The 19,091-nt window shown below is 33.8% G+C and overlaps 1 protein-coding gene across 15 annotated transcripts in view; it reads left to right on the plus strand.

Annotated features, from left to right (window-relative positions):
- Window positions 1–19,091, plus strand: part of LOC127874696 (uncharacterized) — an 82,206-nt gene that overhangs the window by 44,974 nt on the left and 18,141 nt on the right. For 13 of the 15 annotated variants that reach the window (XM_052419215.1, XM_052419221.1, XM_052419217.1 and 10 more), the window contains 7 exons: window positions 4,776–4,867; window positions 5,249–5,404; window positions 5,917–6,073; window positions 6,338–6,460; window positions 13,841–13,924; window positions 17,174–17,362; window positions 17,791–17,889. In XM_052419215.1, coding sequence (XP_052275175.1) covers window positions 4,776–4,867; window positions 5,249–5,404; window positions 5,917–6,073; window positions 6,338–6,460; window positions 13,841–13,924; window positions 17,174–17,362; window positions 17,791–17,889 — 900 coding nt within the window. Of the gene's footprint in view, window positions 1–4,775; window positions 4,868–5,248; window positions 5,405–5,916; window positions 6,074–6,337; window positions 6,461–8,336; window positions 8,355–13,840; window positions 13,925–17,173; window positions 17,363–17,790; window positions 17,890–19,091 lie in introns of all 15 variants that reach the window. The other 2 variants (XM_052419224.1, XM_052419225.1) reach the window with 2 other exon arrangements.

Below are 19,091 nucleotides of genomic sequence, written 5' to 3' on the forward strand. Positions count from 1 at the left end.
TGAAAAAAGAAATGAAAAATATTGAATTTGTTTTGCCTTTCATTTTTGTGTAGAAAAAGGTAACCTGAATTACAGAGGTAAACTAGGCTATATGTAATGTGTATTATATGTTTGTGTAATGTTAAATGTATTTGACATAGAATATTCATATTCATTGTTGACAATATGCACACACTGCTTGCTACTTATGTTATATTGTAGCTTTAACACAGAGGTCTGGCCGCTAAAAACTGACTAAGAACGATAGATTTACCACTGAGAGCTTATTTTCTTTGGGAACATAATTATAGTCACTCAATCTGCCAGTACATTTACCATACAAAACTTACAAAGGTATGGGGAAAATATAGCACTCATTATTATAGTACATTTACCTTACAGACCCTACACTGGCATCAAAAATATACAGTCATACTTTGTGCTAGTAGATTTAACTTAAAAATCTTATAGAGCCATTAGAAAAATATAGACTTTGAATGTGCTTGTACACATTTACCTTATAGGACTTACACAGACTTTGAATGTGCTTGTACACATTTACCTTATAGGACTTACACAGACTTTGAATGTGCTTGTACACATTTACCTTATAGGACTTACACAGGCATACACATTTACCTTATAGGACTTTCACAGGCGTACACATTTACCTTATAGGACTTACACAGGCGTACACATTTACCTTATAGGACTTACACAGGCAAACACATTTACCTTATAGGACTTATACAGGCAAACACATTTACCTTATAGGCCTTACACAGGCGTACACATTTACCTTATAGGACTTACACAGGCAAACAGATTTACCTTATAGGACTTACACAGGCAAACACATTTACCTTATAGGACTTACACAGGCGTACACATTTACCTTATAGGACTTACACAGGCATACACATTTACCTTATAGGACTTACACAGGCAAACACATTTACCTTAAAGGACTTACACAGGCAAACACATTTACCTTATAGGCCTTACACAGGCGTTATTTACAACACTTTCTGACTAGACTGAACTGGGGAAAATTTGATTATATAAAAAATCCATAAAAGCGGAAAATGCACAGGCTTATCTGGAATGGTACTTTATGCACACGTAGGATCATACACTTTGCATAGTATTTATGACCCTGAAAGTAGCAAGTGTCTTCAATTTCTGCCTGTTCGAGTTTTTGTGATGATAATTTTTTACAACAGTTTAATTCGTGGCCAAAAGGTAAATAATAATATTTGCAAACTAAATGTATATTATTTCAAAATCACTGAACACTAGCTCTGCCCAGAAAATGAATTCATTGTGGTAAAAGAGAATTGTCAGAAGATTTGAGATTATGAAAATAAATCTATCACTTTTAAAGAAGCCAAACATTCTAGCTCCCATGTGCCACTCAGTAACTTCAATGCCAGGTTTAAACAGAAACGCGGCTATTTTGTTTTGAGCCAAGTATTGTGTTGAATGCTGTGTGCGTGTGTTTGTGTGTGCTTAGATTTTTGTCAATGTACATGTTTTGTGTTGTCATGCGAGAAACGCTTTATTTAATTTATAGATCACCCTTTTTTTTTCCTCATAAATGTACCCATAATTTCTCAAACACTTCTCATTTCTACACATTTATGACATATACAGAGCAGCTCTGATGAACTTCTTGCAAATTATGTGTTCGGAGAAAATGAGGTCACTTTCGTAAAAGTTGAAGAACCGAGTGAAAAAACAGATGAAAAACAGGTCTACTTTGATTCCTTTCATTTGTTTAATTTTGTATTTTCTTTTTCATTTGTAAACTTTACGTTCTTTTTTTTTAAGGGGGTGAGGGTAATTACAGTTAGGGTTTTTGGGATGGTTGCATGCATTTTCTATTTTTTCAGGGGTTGTATACATTAAGTTGTGTTTTCTTAAAGTTTGTAGGTGTTTAGTGATTGAGAGAGAAAGGTGTCAAATATTACTATGCTTTCTTCAGCTACTACTTAATATGTTTACTTTATTATGCACATGTTTTATTTTTCCATATACACTTATATTGATAATTTTGGATATATACTAATATTATTTTATGGTATGATATATTCAAATAGTATATAAACTATTACAGAATACATGTACTTGGAAACTGCATAGTGTCAATATTCAAACTTAAATTATCATATTGTAAGAGCTATAACAATTTATTACTATTATTTATTGTGAAATAGTCAAGACTAATATTATACTTTTGAAGGGACCTTTTCATAGATTTTGGAATGTATTGAAGTTTGTCATTATATGCTTTATATTGATAAATGCAAATATTGGAACTTAAAGTAGTTCCAGTAAAAAAACAGGCATAAAATTAAAGAAAGAAAAAAAGTAATCCTCAACTGGGCTCGAACAACTGACCTTTGGAGTAAAAGTCTAGCACTGAAACCACTTGGCAATCTATGCTTAGATAATGTTGAGTAGTGTGTATTATACTTTATATACGCAATCCTCGTAATGTAACAGATTATAAGGATACCAACAGAATTCTCAAAATTTAAAAAAAAAAGTGCGTTGTAGCGCTTTATAATTTTCAGGTTTTCAAATCATCAAAAGATGCATATGGTTAATGTTGAGTATAACTGTTTCTTCGCTACTATCATAACTACCATGAACATTTGCAAATCTGAAAGAATTTTTTTAATTTCGTCAATTTACCAAAACGTGAAAAATTCCCTTTAAGTAAACAAAAATTATCTAAAAACTTTGAAATCTTCAATATTTATGGTCTTATAAATAAAAAGAATTAATGACTTGGATTCCAAAACTACTATAAAAAATACCTTATTTAAATTAACAAACTTTGTAACAATAGTTGTAGAAGCTATGGAAGTTATGCAATTCTCCGAGAAAACAATATTTCCAGTTTCTTTTTTAATCTTCTTTCTTATGTGCTTGGCTAAACATTTCAAATAAAATATTAATGTAAATCTATTGCTTATAAATTGCCTTGATCTGAACAGAATAAATTTAGCATATTTGTGGTAATGCTAAAACATTTATAGTATTGCGGCTAATTATGATAACATTTTCTATTTAACATGCTGTTCTTGCTATAGCATTAGTTGTAGATGCAATTGTGTTTTTTTAAACATGGTAATCAATATGTTCAATCTACTGTAAATAAACATGAATTTGACAGAACTTGTCAGCATTGTATTTATGTATTGTAGTTTTTTAAATGGGCAAACTTGTAAAAATGATTCAATCTTTTTTTACAAAGATCTTCACTATAGTCCTATACAGAAATTATATATCTATTGTTAATAAAAATCAGTCATAATATTCATAAAATTACTTGCAAATTACTTGATGAAGAGTATGAAAGACTGAGAAATTACTGGTATTTTTAATTTTGATTAGTTTTTTTGTAACAATTTTCATTATGTTGAAATAGTTTTAATGTGTTGAAGGTTTATAACATCTACATACAATATTTAAGCTGGTGTGTCCGAAAACCGAGCTTAATGCATGTGCAAAAGTAACGTCCCAGGTTAGCCTAAAGCCTGTGCAGTTTGGGCAGGCTAATCAGGGCAAAACTTTCTGTTTTTTATTGATTTTTTTGTTTAAAGGAAGTCTCTTCTAACAAAAGAATCAAGGCCGAATGTGTTGTTCCCGATTAGCCTGCCCAGACTGCAGAGTCTAATCTTAGACAATACACTTATTATGCACATATATTGAGCCCAGTTTTCCAAGAGCGAGTCACAAATGTAATTCATTATAAACAGAATATGAGTGGCCATAGCTCAGAAACATCGAGCATGTCACGGAAGAAAAGGACTTAATTTAAAGTGTCATCCAACATTAACGTATGTTTTTTTGTACAGATTCTTCAAAGGTGGCATTTTATGCTTACAGTGGATTTTAATTAGAGGACATTTTATTAAAGTAGAAGATATAATTTAAAATGGAAAGGTTTTGTCTTTATTTGCCTGTTTTTACTGCATGGCAGATTTTGGATGATACTTGCTTTGATTTACACAAATGCAAGATACTTGTTTTTTTTGCCAGGCAAGTCCTTGCAAACAAATATTTTCTCCTGAATCCCATCTTTTGAACCTTTATGGCTCAGGTGCAAAATGAAAATGGCTATAACACTGTATTATGTGAATTGGGAATAAGACATCAAACTGGGAATGGATATCATTTTGGTGATTTTCTTAAAAAAACTATTCATTTCATGATCTACATATATTTTTGTAATATATTATCTATAATATAAGCTTAATAAGAAATTTTCCATGACTTTTTCATTAACAGTGATTGAATTTGTATCATTTAAAGTGTATTTTTAAACCGTGTCCATGCGCGGCATGGACACAGTTTCATTTCATGAGGATTTTTTTTTAATTAATAAAAAATCCAGTTTTTAAGTAAAATCAATTTAAATGATGCTATTATATATGTAAGTATATGTTTTAATTATAATTTGTAAAACTAGATAAATGCAACATATAAAACTGCATATTATGCACTTTTGATAAAACACAATTTATTCCCAAATTGATGTCTTATTCCCAATTCACATAATACAGTGTTCTATGTGCAAACAGCATAAAACCAGAACTATCTGCGAGTAACTTGCAGTCTGTTCAGGTTTTATGCTGTTTGCTTCTTATCCTTATTTTAGGGTCCGAAATGAAGCCTTTAAAATTTTTATCTAGTAAGAAAAGTCCTCAATTTGATATGATATTCTAAGGGACCACAAATGTGTCGAAATGGGTATTTAAGTGGTAAAGGGTTACACTGTTTTGTAGAAGAAGGATGATGAAATGGATTATGATGAAAACGGGGAGAAGAAGTCAGCGCGACCTCCACCACCGTTCCATGAGTTGATCAGCAACAAAGCGTAAGTCACATGGTGTTGTGTAACCTAACTCATTACCGTTTCAGACAACTACACAATATGGCTTAATTTTTTAGACATCTAAAAATTAATTATTGTCCTAAAGAGATAGCAATATAAACGAATCTTCATGAAGTTTTTACCAGTAAAGGTTGCAATCCATTTTTCTACAGCAGTATCGTAACATCTTTTCATTAATTAAAAAATATGCCATACAAATAACCAGTTAAGGTCAGAATGTACTATTTATTTTGCGGGATCATGTTACATTGCAATGCACCAACTTTTTTATCAGTTATTATAACAGTCCACTTTTTTTCCTCAACTTCATAATGAGTCATTTGTGTTTACCAGTAAATATTTTCACTGCACAATTTCCCCCAGAATCATCTCAAGTTTCAAGAAGCACCTTGCTGAGCTCGAGGACAAGGAGAGCCAGAATGCGGTGGCGCTGTTCACGGATATCGAGACCTTCCTGTCATATGGGTCCAACAAGAAAGAGGCCCAGAGACGGGAACAACACGCTACCTTCATACAGAAGTTAGCACCATGTTGATTATACATCATGTTTATTATTGCGTTCAGGAAAAATGTGGCTTAATGCATGTGCTTAGAATGTTGCCCAGGATTATACATGTAGTCTGTGCCATTTGTACAAGCTAATCATGGTCAACACTTTCCGCCTATACTGGTTTGCATAAGACTCCCTTTAAACTAAAAAGTCCATAAAATGCACATGCTTATCTGGGACAATACTAATACACATGCATTTAACCTCATTTTCCCTGAGGGAAGTTCAAATGCTTAAGTTTCTGAATAATTAATTAAGTCATAACAATTAAGGCCTTGGGTACAGGAAAACTGATGGAGACGGTGCATTAAATAAAATTAAAGAATATTGTATACATTTTTTTTCACAATTCCATCAATATATTTTATCTACTAGAAAACTGTCTTCACCAAAAAATGTGAATATGCCACCGCACTATAATTTTACCCAGCTTTCAGTGCACTTTCGTTTTAAATTTCACTCTTACAAAATATTGTTTCAGGACTTATATAGATCCACATGGCAAGAAGAAAGTTGAACTACCGGAGAAAATCAAACACAAACTTACAGACAAGGAACGCCCGAAGACTGCTGTCTTAAAGGAAATACAACACACCCTGCATGTGAAAATCGACGAACAATTCAAGAACTATTTAGTTGTAAGCAATCATAACAAAATGCCCTTTTTATTAACAACATAAAACTATTTAGTTGCAAGCAGTAATGTAATGCACAATTAACTCGTACCAAGAAACATATTTCAAAGTTGTATGCACTAAATCACACTATAATTGATCTATATCTTTTTTGATTGATGTTTGTCTACACAAACAGAAGTATTTCTGATACATTAAGACTTTAGGTCTTTAAGAAAAAAACAACGCATGCATTCTTTCTTAGATTTTGTTTTGTCAAATTTTCAGCAAAAAGCAGATGAACAGGGGATGGATCCTGGTGACCTAGTTAAGCTTTCGCAGGCAGAGTTGACAATGAGGCTCGGTAACGACACAGGGGGAAATTGGAAGAAGGGTCGTGGCAAGGGAAAGGTAGGCTCATGTCATTCCTGGATTTCGATTCATAAAGTTCGATAGGACAATCTTAAGTATTTATTTGTTTAAGAATAAAAATGTTCCTAGAATAATGACTTTGTGAAGAAGTATAATGATTTAGTAATTTGTTTGTGTTTGATGTGCGGAGAGTTAGATACACCTTTGTTAACCATACAGAAAATATATAATGATAATTATAGATTATTATGTTTTAATTGTTTTTGGAGCTTCAGATTTTCCTCCTCAGTTTTATGAATGTGACCTTTGATTTGAAAATGATATGAAGGTAAAGTTTTATAGTTAAGACTCACATATTATACAAAACTTGGGATGGGGTATATTGGAGTCATTCTGTTGGGATGTTGGTCAGTCAGGTTGTCCACCGTTTGTCCACTAGTTGTCCACATAAATGTTAGTGGAGTAAACATCAACATTCCCAATTGAATTGAATCTTCAAAATTGTCAATTCCATGAAGCAAGACATTGCTTTCATGCCCATAGTTATACACTTTCTTTAATATTGTGCCCTTGACTTGAGCCATTTTTGTGGCCGTAGTATTCAAGTATGTGGATCAAACTTTGCTTTCAAATTTCTCAAGGAATTGAATTTTAAATTGAAATATATGTCATCACCGGTGGAGGAGAAAATGTGTAACAAACAATTTTTGTGCACAGTTATCCATTCATTTCTGAGATGTATGCCCTTCAGCCCAGTGGTAGGCATGGCTTCTATGCCATGTGTCAAAGCAGTAATTACGTTTGTGAAAAAGTGCTAGTTTATACTGTATTGTGACATGCAATTACGTAACTGAGTTAGAATCTGCTAGTTTAAGTTAGGCAATTACTTGGCCAATACTAGCATACCATTTCTTCAGTTTACTGGTTACACTAAGAATATGGAATTTTCTTGATATTATCTGATTTCAAAAAGTTAATTACATTTAAATTTTATTGTATTAATTTTGCTCTCTCTCTCTAATAAGAATTTACAAAATGTGTTAGTTACACTAACAAAAAAACAATTTTTTCTTTGCATATGTCAAAGAATAGACACTGAAATTTAAGACCTGTTATGAACTTTGATGTCATCATTTGTTCTTACACTCATGATTATACCTTCTTTCCATTGGTTTACTGATTAACCCTTTGCATGCTGGGAAATTTGTCGTCTGCTGAAATGTGGTCTGCAGAATTTCTAAAATTAGCACTTTCTTTTATTTTTTTCAAAGAATACTATCAGAATAGCAAACAGTTTGGATCCTGATGAGACGCCACGTTCTGTGGCGTCTCATCTGGATCCAAACTGTTTGCAAAGGCCTTCAAAATTCGGTTCCAACACTGAAAGAGTTAACCCTTTCCCACTCAGAAGCAAAGTGAAAATGGCTATGTGCAAACAGAATAAAACCAGAACAGCCTGCAAGTAACTAGTCTGTTTAGGTTTTATGCTGTTTGCTGCTCACCAGTATCTTATGGTTGGACATGAAGCCTTTAAAACTTGAATCCAGTAAGAAAGGCGTTTAATTAAATGTAACTTTCTAAGGGACTACAAATACCTTAAAATACGTATCTAAGTTGTAAAGGGTTAAGCATCATTTAGCTTTGAATTGTCATGTTTTTAAAGTGTTGTTTACTATTACTGATGATTTATCAGTGACAATAATTTGTTATCTTCATTCACACTTCCCTCATTGAATGAATTGATTAACCCTCCTTCACTGTGTGAGTTATAGCCCCTTTGTCTTTTGCCACGATTGTAAATAACTGGACACTTGAAACAATTAGATGAAAAAATATTGACAGGACCAGTTTGAATATACTATTAATAAAATAAGATTTCATGTGTGTAAGTACAAATCACAAATTGCAATTTCAGAAAAGACAGCAATATTTGGCAAGTGAATGTTCGATGGCCAATTTGTTGACCTTTGTTTCCCAAATACTTGTTTCCAGATAGTGTCCATATGTATAAATATTCCTTGAATTATAATCGATGTTTACCAATTATTATCTTTCCTTGAATTTTCCTTTTATATGTCAAAACAATTATTATTGCAGTCTGATCGATAAAAAAATGGACCAATTTATCCCCTTAGATTCATTACAAACTATTAGCGGAAGATTTCATTCAAATGGATTGGTTAATATGATCAATATGATCTATATTCAAACTTAGCAAAAACGTTTCTTGAGTAAGTTCATGTATATTTATCTTTGGTCAGTGTGAAACAACTGTATCTCACTTAGAAATGTTAGGCAGGTACAACAGTTTAACACTAAACTTTCCATAAGTGGATATTTATATGCATAATAGGATGATGAAGATTTGGAGCGTGAGTATTCGCATCCGTCAGTGCGTATTACAATCAGTAAGTTAAACAAAAAGTCCCGCAAAGTACACTTTGAGCGCGAGGGCACAGAGGCGTCGATGTACACGGATACTTCGGCTACTTACATGTCATCCCAGGTAGTAAGAGTGTTCAGCATGGTCTTGTAACCGTGGAAACCATGTGTACCGTGTCATAACATCATGTACTTTTGTGTGGATTGCATGAATTGGTAGTCCTGGGAATCTGTATTTACTTATTATTCCATGATGTATGTGTGTGCAGTTATAGTCATTAAGTAGATAACATGAGGTAGCATGTAAGTTGTGGAAGAAGAAACCTTCATTGAGGATTGTTTTATATAAAAATGTAGTATCTTACTGTTGTTACTTTGTTAAGTTGATGGTCCAAACAAAAGTAGAATTAAAAAAAAAAAAATTATCACCACAGACTTAATTTTCTTCTTGAAATACACTTCAACACCGTTATTTCGAAGTCGTCGGGATCGTTAAAAAAACTTCGGATTAACGATAATTCCAAATAAACATTTGACAGAGGACTTCTTTGATTCCTTAAAAATGAAACGTTACTTAAAAACGTAAACTAGTCAGATAGCAATATATTTCTACTCGTAGCAAACGGGGGAATAAAACGATTCTTTTCTTGTTTTTATTTTTCTCTAATTACAGAACATATAAAATAAAACGAATAGCACAACTTATCAGACATACATACATATGCATACATTTTCGGAAATGAATTAACCTTTTTTTAATAATACGCGATGTCTCTCTGAACACCGGCGTTTGCGCAGACGACAAAGGTGTAATTATCGGCTTTTGACGCGCCACGACAAAGGTGTGAAATTACGCTCAGTATTTTGCAGTTTTGACTTCGGATTAAAGATTGATAATTAGGTGCGAATTATAGTGTTGGGACCGACAGAATCACTTCGAATTAACGATTTCTTCAGTTTAACGAAGTTCGGATTAACAATGAAATTTTACATTAAACAAACAAGAATCAAAATCGGGACCAGAAAAATACTTCGAAATAACGGTGACTTCGGATTATCGGTGTTCGAAATAACGGTGTTGAAGTGTATTTACATATTGGATCTATATTTAATTGGTAAGCTTTACAAAATAAATTTTCTCATTGAAGCAGTGTATAGTGAAAAGACATGCCTTAAATAAGTCTATAATTTACTTTATAATTGGATTTTTTTTGGCCGAATCTTTTTGCTATTCTTTTTTTATTAGTGGTATATTGAAGTGATAACGTAGTGAAACGCTTATAACTGTGTGAGATGTGAAAATTTAACAAGCCGAACTAAACAAAATGTTTGAATTGTAAAACTATTCAAAGCAATTTTCCGTATTATAACTTTATATGAAAATTTAAGAAATCAATTATGGACATCACAAGTGGTAAAATTTGAAAAAGGGATGTCAACAGATACCAAAAAAAGTATCTGGATATCTTTGGTTGCTGGATACTATTTTGATAACTGTATAGATCAGCATTGTTGGGTCATAGTCGTTTATTCTTGAAATGTGTAGTCATTTATGTTTATTCTATTAGCAATGGTCATCAACAAATAATATGTATGATAAATGTAATAATAATATATGCAATAAGATCGCTTGTAATGAATTTTTATCTAATAAAGTACTGTAATCCTGGTTAAGAAATAGCGTTTTTTAACAATTACAAAAATGTTACATTGGTTGATGTTGTTCCCAATCCTGTTGTAAAAATAGGTGTTAACCCTTTCCTACCCAGAAGCAAAGTGAAAATGGCTATATGCAAACAGCATAAGACCAGAACAGCCTGCGAGTTACTCGCTGTCTGTTCAGGTTTTATGTTGTTTGATGCTCATCAGTATCTTAGAATTGGAAATGAAGCCTTTAAAACTTTAATCTAGTAAGAAAGGTCTTTAATCAAATAAAACTTTGTAAGGGACTTCAAATGCATCAAAATACGTATCTAAGTGGTAAAGGTCTTCTAATGGCTTATTGATAGAAATGTTTAGGACACTTCTGTGTATCAGTAGAGACTGCCTGTTGTGGCCTAAATTAATACTTTACCACTTGCATTTGTGGTCCCTTAGAAAGTCCAATTTAATAAAAGACCTTTCTAACTGGATTCAATTTTAAAAGGCTTCATTTTAAACCCTTAGATACTAATGAGCAGCAAACAGCATAAAAAAAAACCTGAACAGACTGGGAGTTTTATGCAGGTTGCAAAGCCATTTTCACTTTGCTTCTTATGGGTGAAAGGGTTAAATTAATGTATGTGAACAACATGGCATAAATATTCATAATAATCAAGAGTTATTGGGTTTGAAGTTTTGTATTATTTTTTAAAAACAAATATTGCTATCTGTATACATGTATCTTGATATCCAAATATTTGTTGACATTCAAAATTTTAAACAAATAAAATCTTAAATTTCGTAAATTATTTAGCTTGCAGTAATATATTTTTAGCTCATGGCTTATGTCATGGTCCTGTGTCCGTCGTGCGTGCGTCCGTGCGTGCGTCCGTCCGTTAACTTTTTCTTTAAACATCTTCTCCTAAACTACAAGTCCAATTCTGATAAAACTTCTCACAAATGTTCCTCTTTCAAATTTGTTCAAATTATGCCCCTGGGGTCAAATTTGATCCCGCCCTGGGGGTCAATAAATTGAACATATGCTTATATAAAGCCTATTTTGTGCAAGCTTTAAAAATCTTTTTGTCCATAACCATTTGGCCTAGTGCTACCACATTTGGTATGTAGTGACATCTAATAGTCCTCTACCAAATTTGTTCAAATTATGCCCCTGGGGTCAAATTTGACCCAGCCCCAGGGGTCACAAAAATGAACATATGCTTATATAAAGCCTATTTGTGCAAACTTTAAAAATCTTTTTGTACATAACCGTAGGGCCTAGGGCTACCAAATTAGGTATGTAGTGACATCTAATAGTTCCCTACTTAGTTTGTTCAAATTATGCCCCTGGGGTCAAATTTGACCCTGCCTCGGGGGTCACAAAAATGAACATACGCTTAAATAAGGCCTATTTTGTGCAAACTTTAAAAATCTTTTTGTCCATAACCATATGGCATAGGGCTACCAAATTTGGTATGTAGTGACATCTAATAGTCCTCTACCAAATTTTTTCAAATTAAGCCCCTGGGGTCAAATTTGACCCTGCCCCTGAGGTCACAAAACTGAACATATGCTTATATAAAGCCTATTTTGTGCAAACTGTAACAATCTTCTTGTCCATAACCGTAGGGCCAAGGGCTACTAAATTCGGTATGTAGTGACATCTAATAGTTCTCTACGTAGTTTGTTCAAATTTGACCCTGCCCCGGGGGTCACAAAAATGAACATACGCTTAAATAAGGCCTATTTTGTGCAAACTTTAAAAATCTTTTTGTCCACAACCGTATGGCATAGGGCTACCAAATTTGGTATGTAGTGACATATAATAGCCTCTACCAAATTTGTACAAATTATGCCCCTGGGGTCAAATTTGACCCTGCCCCGGGGGTCACAAAAATGAATATATGCTTATATAAAGCCTATTTTGTGCAAACTGTAACAATCTTCTTGTCCATAACCGTAGGGCCAAGGGCTACCAAATTCAGTATGTAGTGACATTTAATAGTTCTCTATTTAGTTTGTTCAAATTATACCCCTTGGGTCAAATTTGACCCTGCCCTGGGGGTCACAAAAATGAACATACACTTAAATAAGGCCTATTTTGTGCAAACTTGAAAAATCTTTTTGTCCATAACCATATGGCATAGGGCTTCCAAATTTGGTATGTAGTGACATCTAATAGTCCTCTACCAAATTTGTTCAAATTATGCCCCTGGGGTCAAATTTGATCCTGCCCCGGGGATCACAAAAATGAACATATGCTTATATAAATCCTATTTTGTGCAAACTTTTAAAATCTTTCTGTCCATAACCGTAGGGCCAAGGGCTACCAAATTCGGTATGTAGTGACATTTAATAGTTCTCTACTTAGTTTGTTCAAATTATGCCCCTGGGGTCAAATTTGACCCTGCCCGGGGGTCACTAAAATGAACATACGCTTAAATAAGGCCTATTTTGTGCAAACTTTAAAAATCTTTTTGTCCATAACTGTATGGCATAGGGCTACCAAATTTGGTATGTAGTGACATCTAATTAAGTCCTCTCCCAAGTTTGTTCAAATTAAGCCCCTGGGATCAAATTTGACGTTCCCCAGGGGTTACAAAATTGAACATATGCTTATATTGGGCCTATTTTGTGCAAACTTTAAAAATCTTTCTGTCCATAACCATTGGGCCTATTTCTACCAATTTTGGTATGTATTAAAATCTTAAAGTTCTCTACCAAGTTTTTTCAAGTTATGCCCCTGGTGTCAAATTTGACCCTGCCCCAGGGGTCACAAAACTGAACATATGCTTATATAAAGCCTCGTTTGTGCAAACCTTAAAAATCTTCCTGTCCATAACCATTGGGCCTAGGGCTACCAAATTTGGTATGTAGTGACATCTTATAGTTTTCTACCAAGTTTGTTCAAATTATACCCCTGGGGCCAAATTTATATATAAAAAATGCTCACCCTTCCAACTTTAAGCGCCCAGTGGGACGAGGGATAGAAAGAGAAAGTCACATGCTTGAGTACATTTCAACCCATGCGCATTGCGCGCTTTTTTCGCATAAAAAAACAGTGGAGCGATACAGGGCCATCATGGCCCTCATGTTAACATTAATAATAATTATTATATGAATAATAATTATAGTAATAATAATGATCATAATACCCAAAAGTAATACACAATAATAATACAAATAATAAAAATAACATCAAATTACAGAAAAATATTTAAGATCAATACCTGAAAAAAGCTGAATAAATATACATAAATAAAATGATTGCTTAAGAAAAACATAAGTACATAAAAAATATATCAATAATATAATGTAATTTCAATAAGATTACAGTTACAGTGTTTTTCCCACCTTACAAATCCCACATTATTCTTGTTGCTCTGCCCGTATCAGGAAGACAGCAGTGTAACCACACCTCGTGGCCCCGGGAGCTCACAGATGTTTGTGCGCCCAAAACGGGCTCGCTTTCACAGCAAGGTACAGTCTGGCTCACATGGGCGTGTGGACAGAGCAGTGCATGGCAGTTTTTTTTCTGTATTTGATTGTGGATTGTGCAAGGAACTAACGTTAAATTTATAGCGCTTGTATTCCAGATCTTTGGTCAAATTGCTTTGGGTGTCTTGCTTAATTTACTTTTCATCGTATCTTTGCCATATATATCTAGCCGCGCTTTGTGAAAAGGGGGTTTGATGCATGTGCCTAATGAGCTGTCCATATTAGCCTGTGCAGTCTGCACAGGCTTATCAGGGAAGATACTTTCCAACTAAACTTTACTTTCGCTTAGAAGAGACTTTCTGTAAACCAAAAAATATCGGAAAAAAAATCATAAAAGCTGAAAGTGTCGTCCCTGATTAGCCTGTGTAGACTGCACAGGCTATTCTGGGATGACAGTAAACACAGTTGCATTAAACCCCCTTTTCACAGAGCAAGGCTCATAATTATGTTTTTCAAAAAGTAATCACAATTTTATTATTTTGCTGCTCCCAATCCAACATGTATCCTATAAATAAGTGCAAGGGATTAATTAATATTTTGATTTATATTGTAAATGGACATCTTTAAGTCATATAAAAACATGTTATATTTGCAGTTGTTAAACATTTTAGCTGTGCTCTGTGAAAAGGGAGTTTAATGCATGTGCGGAAAAGGGAGTTTAATGCATGTGGGCAAAGTGTTGTACCAGATAAGCCTGTGCAGTCTGCACGGGTTAATCAGAGACAACACTTTCCGCTTAAACTAGACTTTTGCTAAGAAGAGACTTTCTTTGAATACCATAAAAGCAGAAAGTCTCCACACAGGCTAATCAGGGACGACACTTTTTGACAGAGCACGGCCCATATGTTTTTGTTTTTATGGTCATAATGGAAGAGTGTGGCTGAACACATACAGGTGTTTGATTTTAGTTTTCCAGTGTTTAGGATATTCGCATGGCATGTGCATGGTGGCTTTTGTAATCAAAAACATGCTTGTCAATGTCACGTCTGCATGTATATGTGTAACTGTTTTAAAACAGAATGGTGGCTTTTTAAAATGGTAGATCATTAACTGTTTCATATATACCAACATGGGTTTGTTTTATGTTTATCAAAATAATTTTGCGGCGCTCTGTGAAAAGTTTTTTGTATGCATGTGCAGTCCGCACAGGCTAATCAGGGACAACAATTTCCGCCTGTATTATAATTTTTGTTAAAAGAAAGTCTCTTCTGAGCAAAAATCCAGTTTAGTGCAGTCCACACAGGCTAATCAGGGACGACACTTTACGCACATGCATTAAACCCCCTTTTCACAGAGCGCGGCTCTATTTTTTAGCTTTACTATTCATGGAATACCCCAGAATAGGTAATGGGTTTAGAGAGGAATTTTTATTTAGAAGTTTGTCAGATTTTCAATTTAGATATAATTTATTTGGAAATTGTCTTATTCTTACTCTTGCCGTCTTTCGTGTTCACTTTTTGTAGAGGATGTGTTATGCAGCTTCAAGAGTATTCATTATTTATTTATTTACATATAATACACAATGATAATCATATTCTATATGATAACATCAGGTATGCAGCCCTTTCATGGTACTCACTGTTTTCTCAATCCTTTAAAAATACTGGTATAACATATCTACTGGTACATATATATATATATATATGGGTCATGCTCTGAGAAACTGAGACTTATTTATTATTAATTAATGCATGAGCGTAAAGTGTCCCACAGTGAGCACAGGCTAATCAGGAACACTTGCCTCCTAACTGGAGTTTTGTTTAGAAGAACGATTATCTTCTTTTAAACATTTTCCCCATAAGAAGCAAAGTGAAATGGCTTTTGCAACCAGCATAAAACCAGAACAGCCTGCAAGTAACTTGCAGTCTGTTCAGGTTTTATGCTGTTTGCTGCTCATCAGTAACTAAGAGTTGGAAATGAAGCCTTTAAAACTTGAATTTAGTAAGAATGGTATTTAATTAATTGTAACTTTTAAGGGACAACAAATGTGTCAAAATATGTATCTAAGTGGTATAGGGTTAAGCAAAAGAAATTCCATTAAAGTGAAAATTGTAACCTCTAATATGTAACCTCAAATATGTAACCTCTAATAAGCAATAAGGCTAATCTGAGGCAAGTTTAAGGCCCATTAATTAGGCCCGGTTTCCCAAGTTTAAGGCCCATTAATTAGGCCCGGTTTCCTGGAGCACTCCTGATATATAAATGAGTCGTGTTCTGAGAAAACTTGGCAAAATGCATGTGCGTAAAGTGTCATCCCAGATTAGCCTGTGCAGTCCGCACAGGCTAATCAGGGACAACACTATCTGCTTTAATGGTATTTTTGTTTAAAGGAAGTCCCTTTTTACAGAAAATCTAGTTTAAGCGGAAAGTGTCGTCCTTGATTAGCCTGTGTGGACTGCACAGGCTAATATGAGACGACACTTTACGCACATGCATTATTCCCAGTTTTCTCAGAACAAGACACAAATACATTTATTTATACTAGTAACTTTGGCATTGTTTGGCATTAATATTGGTTGGGTATATGTTGCATTAATAGTAATTGATGTTTTTTTTAATAATAATAACTAAACCACAATTGTCACCATTACAAGTGTTGTATATCTTGCATGTGTTTGTGTGTGTTGAATGTGATCATGCATACATATATTGTTCAAAAGATTGTTCAAGTCTTAGGGAATTTATATTTGTTTTAGTGACATTGTTGTGTACATGTGATATTTCACACTATGTGTTTATTTAACAGTTTTCTTAAACTAGAACTTGCTGTTCAGTTTTAAACATGTTCCTTTTATAATTAATTGACTAGTTTCCAATAGTTAACTATTAAAATGTCCCTTTTTGCATGTTTAAACAAATTTTAATCCAATCTTGTCATTGGCTTTTGTTTTCAATTATTTCTAATGCTAAATTTTTGTATGACTTAATACATGGACCATAACTGTAAATAAAAGGTAAATACATGTATTTGTATTGTTCCCAATATGATCTGCTCTTTTTTAAATCATGTACTCTTCTATTGTTTGATTGGTTTCCAATAATTCATGCCCTTTTCCAATTTAATTTACTATTTTACTGTTTTACTGATTTTCTATATTTCATGCCATTTATCTGAAATCGTGTAATCTGCAACTGTTTGACTGGTTGCCACTATTCCCTCCCCTTCCAATTGCAGACTGGTCACTTAAAAAAAAATAAAAAAAATAACAGACTAGTTTCCAATATTTGCAGACTGGTCGCAGCCAGCCACATAAAGATGATCGTGAGGAGTTCTACAAGGCGCTCAAGTCCTGTGCGGCAGGCACAATGTCCATCCAGATGCTCTACTTCTACAAGTACCTGACCAAGCACGCAGAGGAAGACAACATGCCACTCATTGATAAGGATCTCTTCTTCTACATTGAAGTGCAGAAATTCAAGGTCAGTTCCAGTATGGAATTATAGATAATCTGTATTTTCCTGTATGATGTTAAAAAAACTACCCATAAGTCAGTGTTAGTAAGAAACTTAGATAATGTCCTAACACAGCCAAGGAAAACATACTGTTTAGCACTTTGGAGTATTTGTATACAAAATGTAATGAATTATTCAAGTCACTATCATATTGCAAGGTTGCAATGCACAGTATATATATTTTTTATTTTTGTATAGGAATTAAGGTCAAGGTCTAAACAATTTCCTTAAGTTTCCTCTCTGAAACACTGTTTTTATCCAGAATACATTTAAAACTTATTCAGTTCAAAGCCCTAAGATCTTAAACAATTAAAAAACTACCATCAACAAAGTTTGTATGACTCAAACTTCTAAAAAAGCAACAAAATTATCTTGCCCTTCTCTTCCCAATGCAGGAATGCAGTCACCAGTTTGCGGATGAAGAGTTACTGAGGAGGAAGGTCCAGTCACTCATAGACTGCTTTCTGGAATCCTTCACTTCACCCTCATTACAGGTAATTCTTCACTTCACCCGTATTACAGGTAATTCTTCACTACACCCTCATTACAGGTAATGCATCACTTCACCCTCATTGCAGGTAATTCTTCACTTCACAGTCATTACAGGTAATTCTTCACTACACCCTCATTACAGGTAATCCATCACTTCACCCTCATTGCAGGTAATTCTTCACTTAACAGTCATTACATGTAATTCATCATTTCACCTTCATTACAGGTAATTCTTCGCTTCATCCTCATTAAAGGTAATCCTTCATTTCATCCTCATTACAGGTAATATTTCACTTCAGCCATATTGCAGGTAATCTATGACTTCACCTTCATTACAGGTAATCCTTCACTTCACCCTTATTACAGGTAATTCTTCACTTCTCCCTTATTACATGTGATCTTTCACTACACCCTCATTTCATGTACTTATTCAGCCATCACCCTCATTACAGGTGCTTATTCAGTTCATCCTCATGTCATGTATGTAAACTTTATTAAAAAATGAATTGAAAAGACTTTCCAACAGCTATTTTAATACAGTAGACTCTCTGTAAACTGGACGGTCTCGGGACCGGCCTGATCGTCCGGTTTTCAGAGTTCCGGTTTACCAAGAGTTTGCATATTGCCGAAATATACATGGTATGCATCGTGTACAGAATCACATAAAAATAAAACAAACCATATTTATTTACATGTACCATGTGATAACTGTACACAGGTACTGATGATGTTAATTGCATTCTTAAAAAAAGTGTTTTTAATCGATTAAAAGCAAAAAAAAATCCATACCGACTTGTTTTGATTAATCCCAAAGTGAGCGTGGTGCTGTACGTACGTGGCATTTGTCATATAGGCGAGTGACAACACAAATAAGATTGTTGTAGATGCACGATTTATTATCATAAAACATACACACAAGCAAAAAACAGCGTCATAATTATTTTTTAAGATATTTTTTAAGATATTCATAATCTCAAAACCTACTAATTCTTGAAGTTTACGATTTCACGAAAAAGTCCAAGATCACTCTCTGCTTGAAAGCACATTTCTCCTTTATGTAAAAAACATGGCTATAAGATCTTTTAAAATAACCGAGATCACAAGAAAATGATCGTCGCAACGGCATGCATTAATTTTTTAATTAAATTGTTTATTATAGGCAATAATAAATAATTAATAAAACGATCGAGTCAATCACTTTTTG

This window comes from Dreissena polymorpha, chromosome 3 (assembly GCF_020536995.1).
Source record: "Dreissena polymorpha isolate Duluth1 chromosome 3, UMN_Dpol_1.0, whole genome shotgun sequence".
Taxonomy (NCBI): Eukaryota; Metazoa; Mollusca; class Bivalvia; order Myida; family Dreissenidae; genus Dreissena; species Dreissena polymorpha.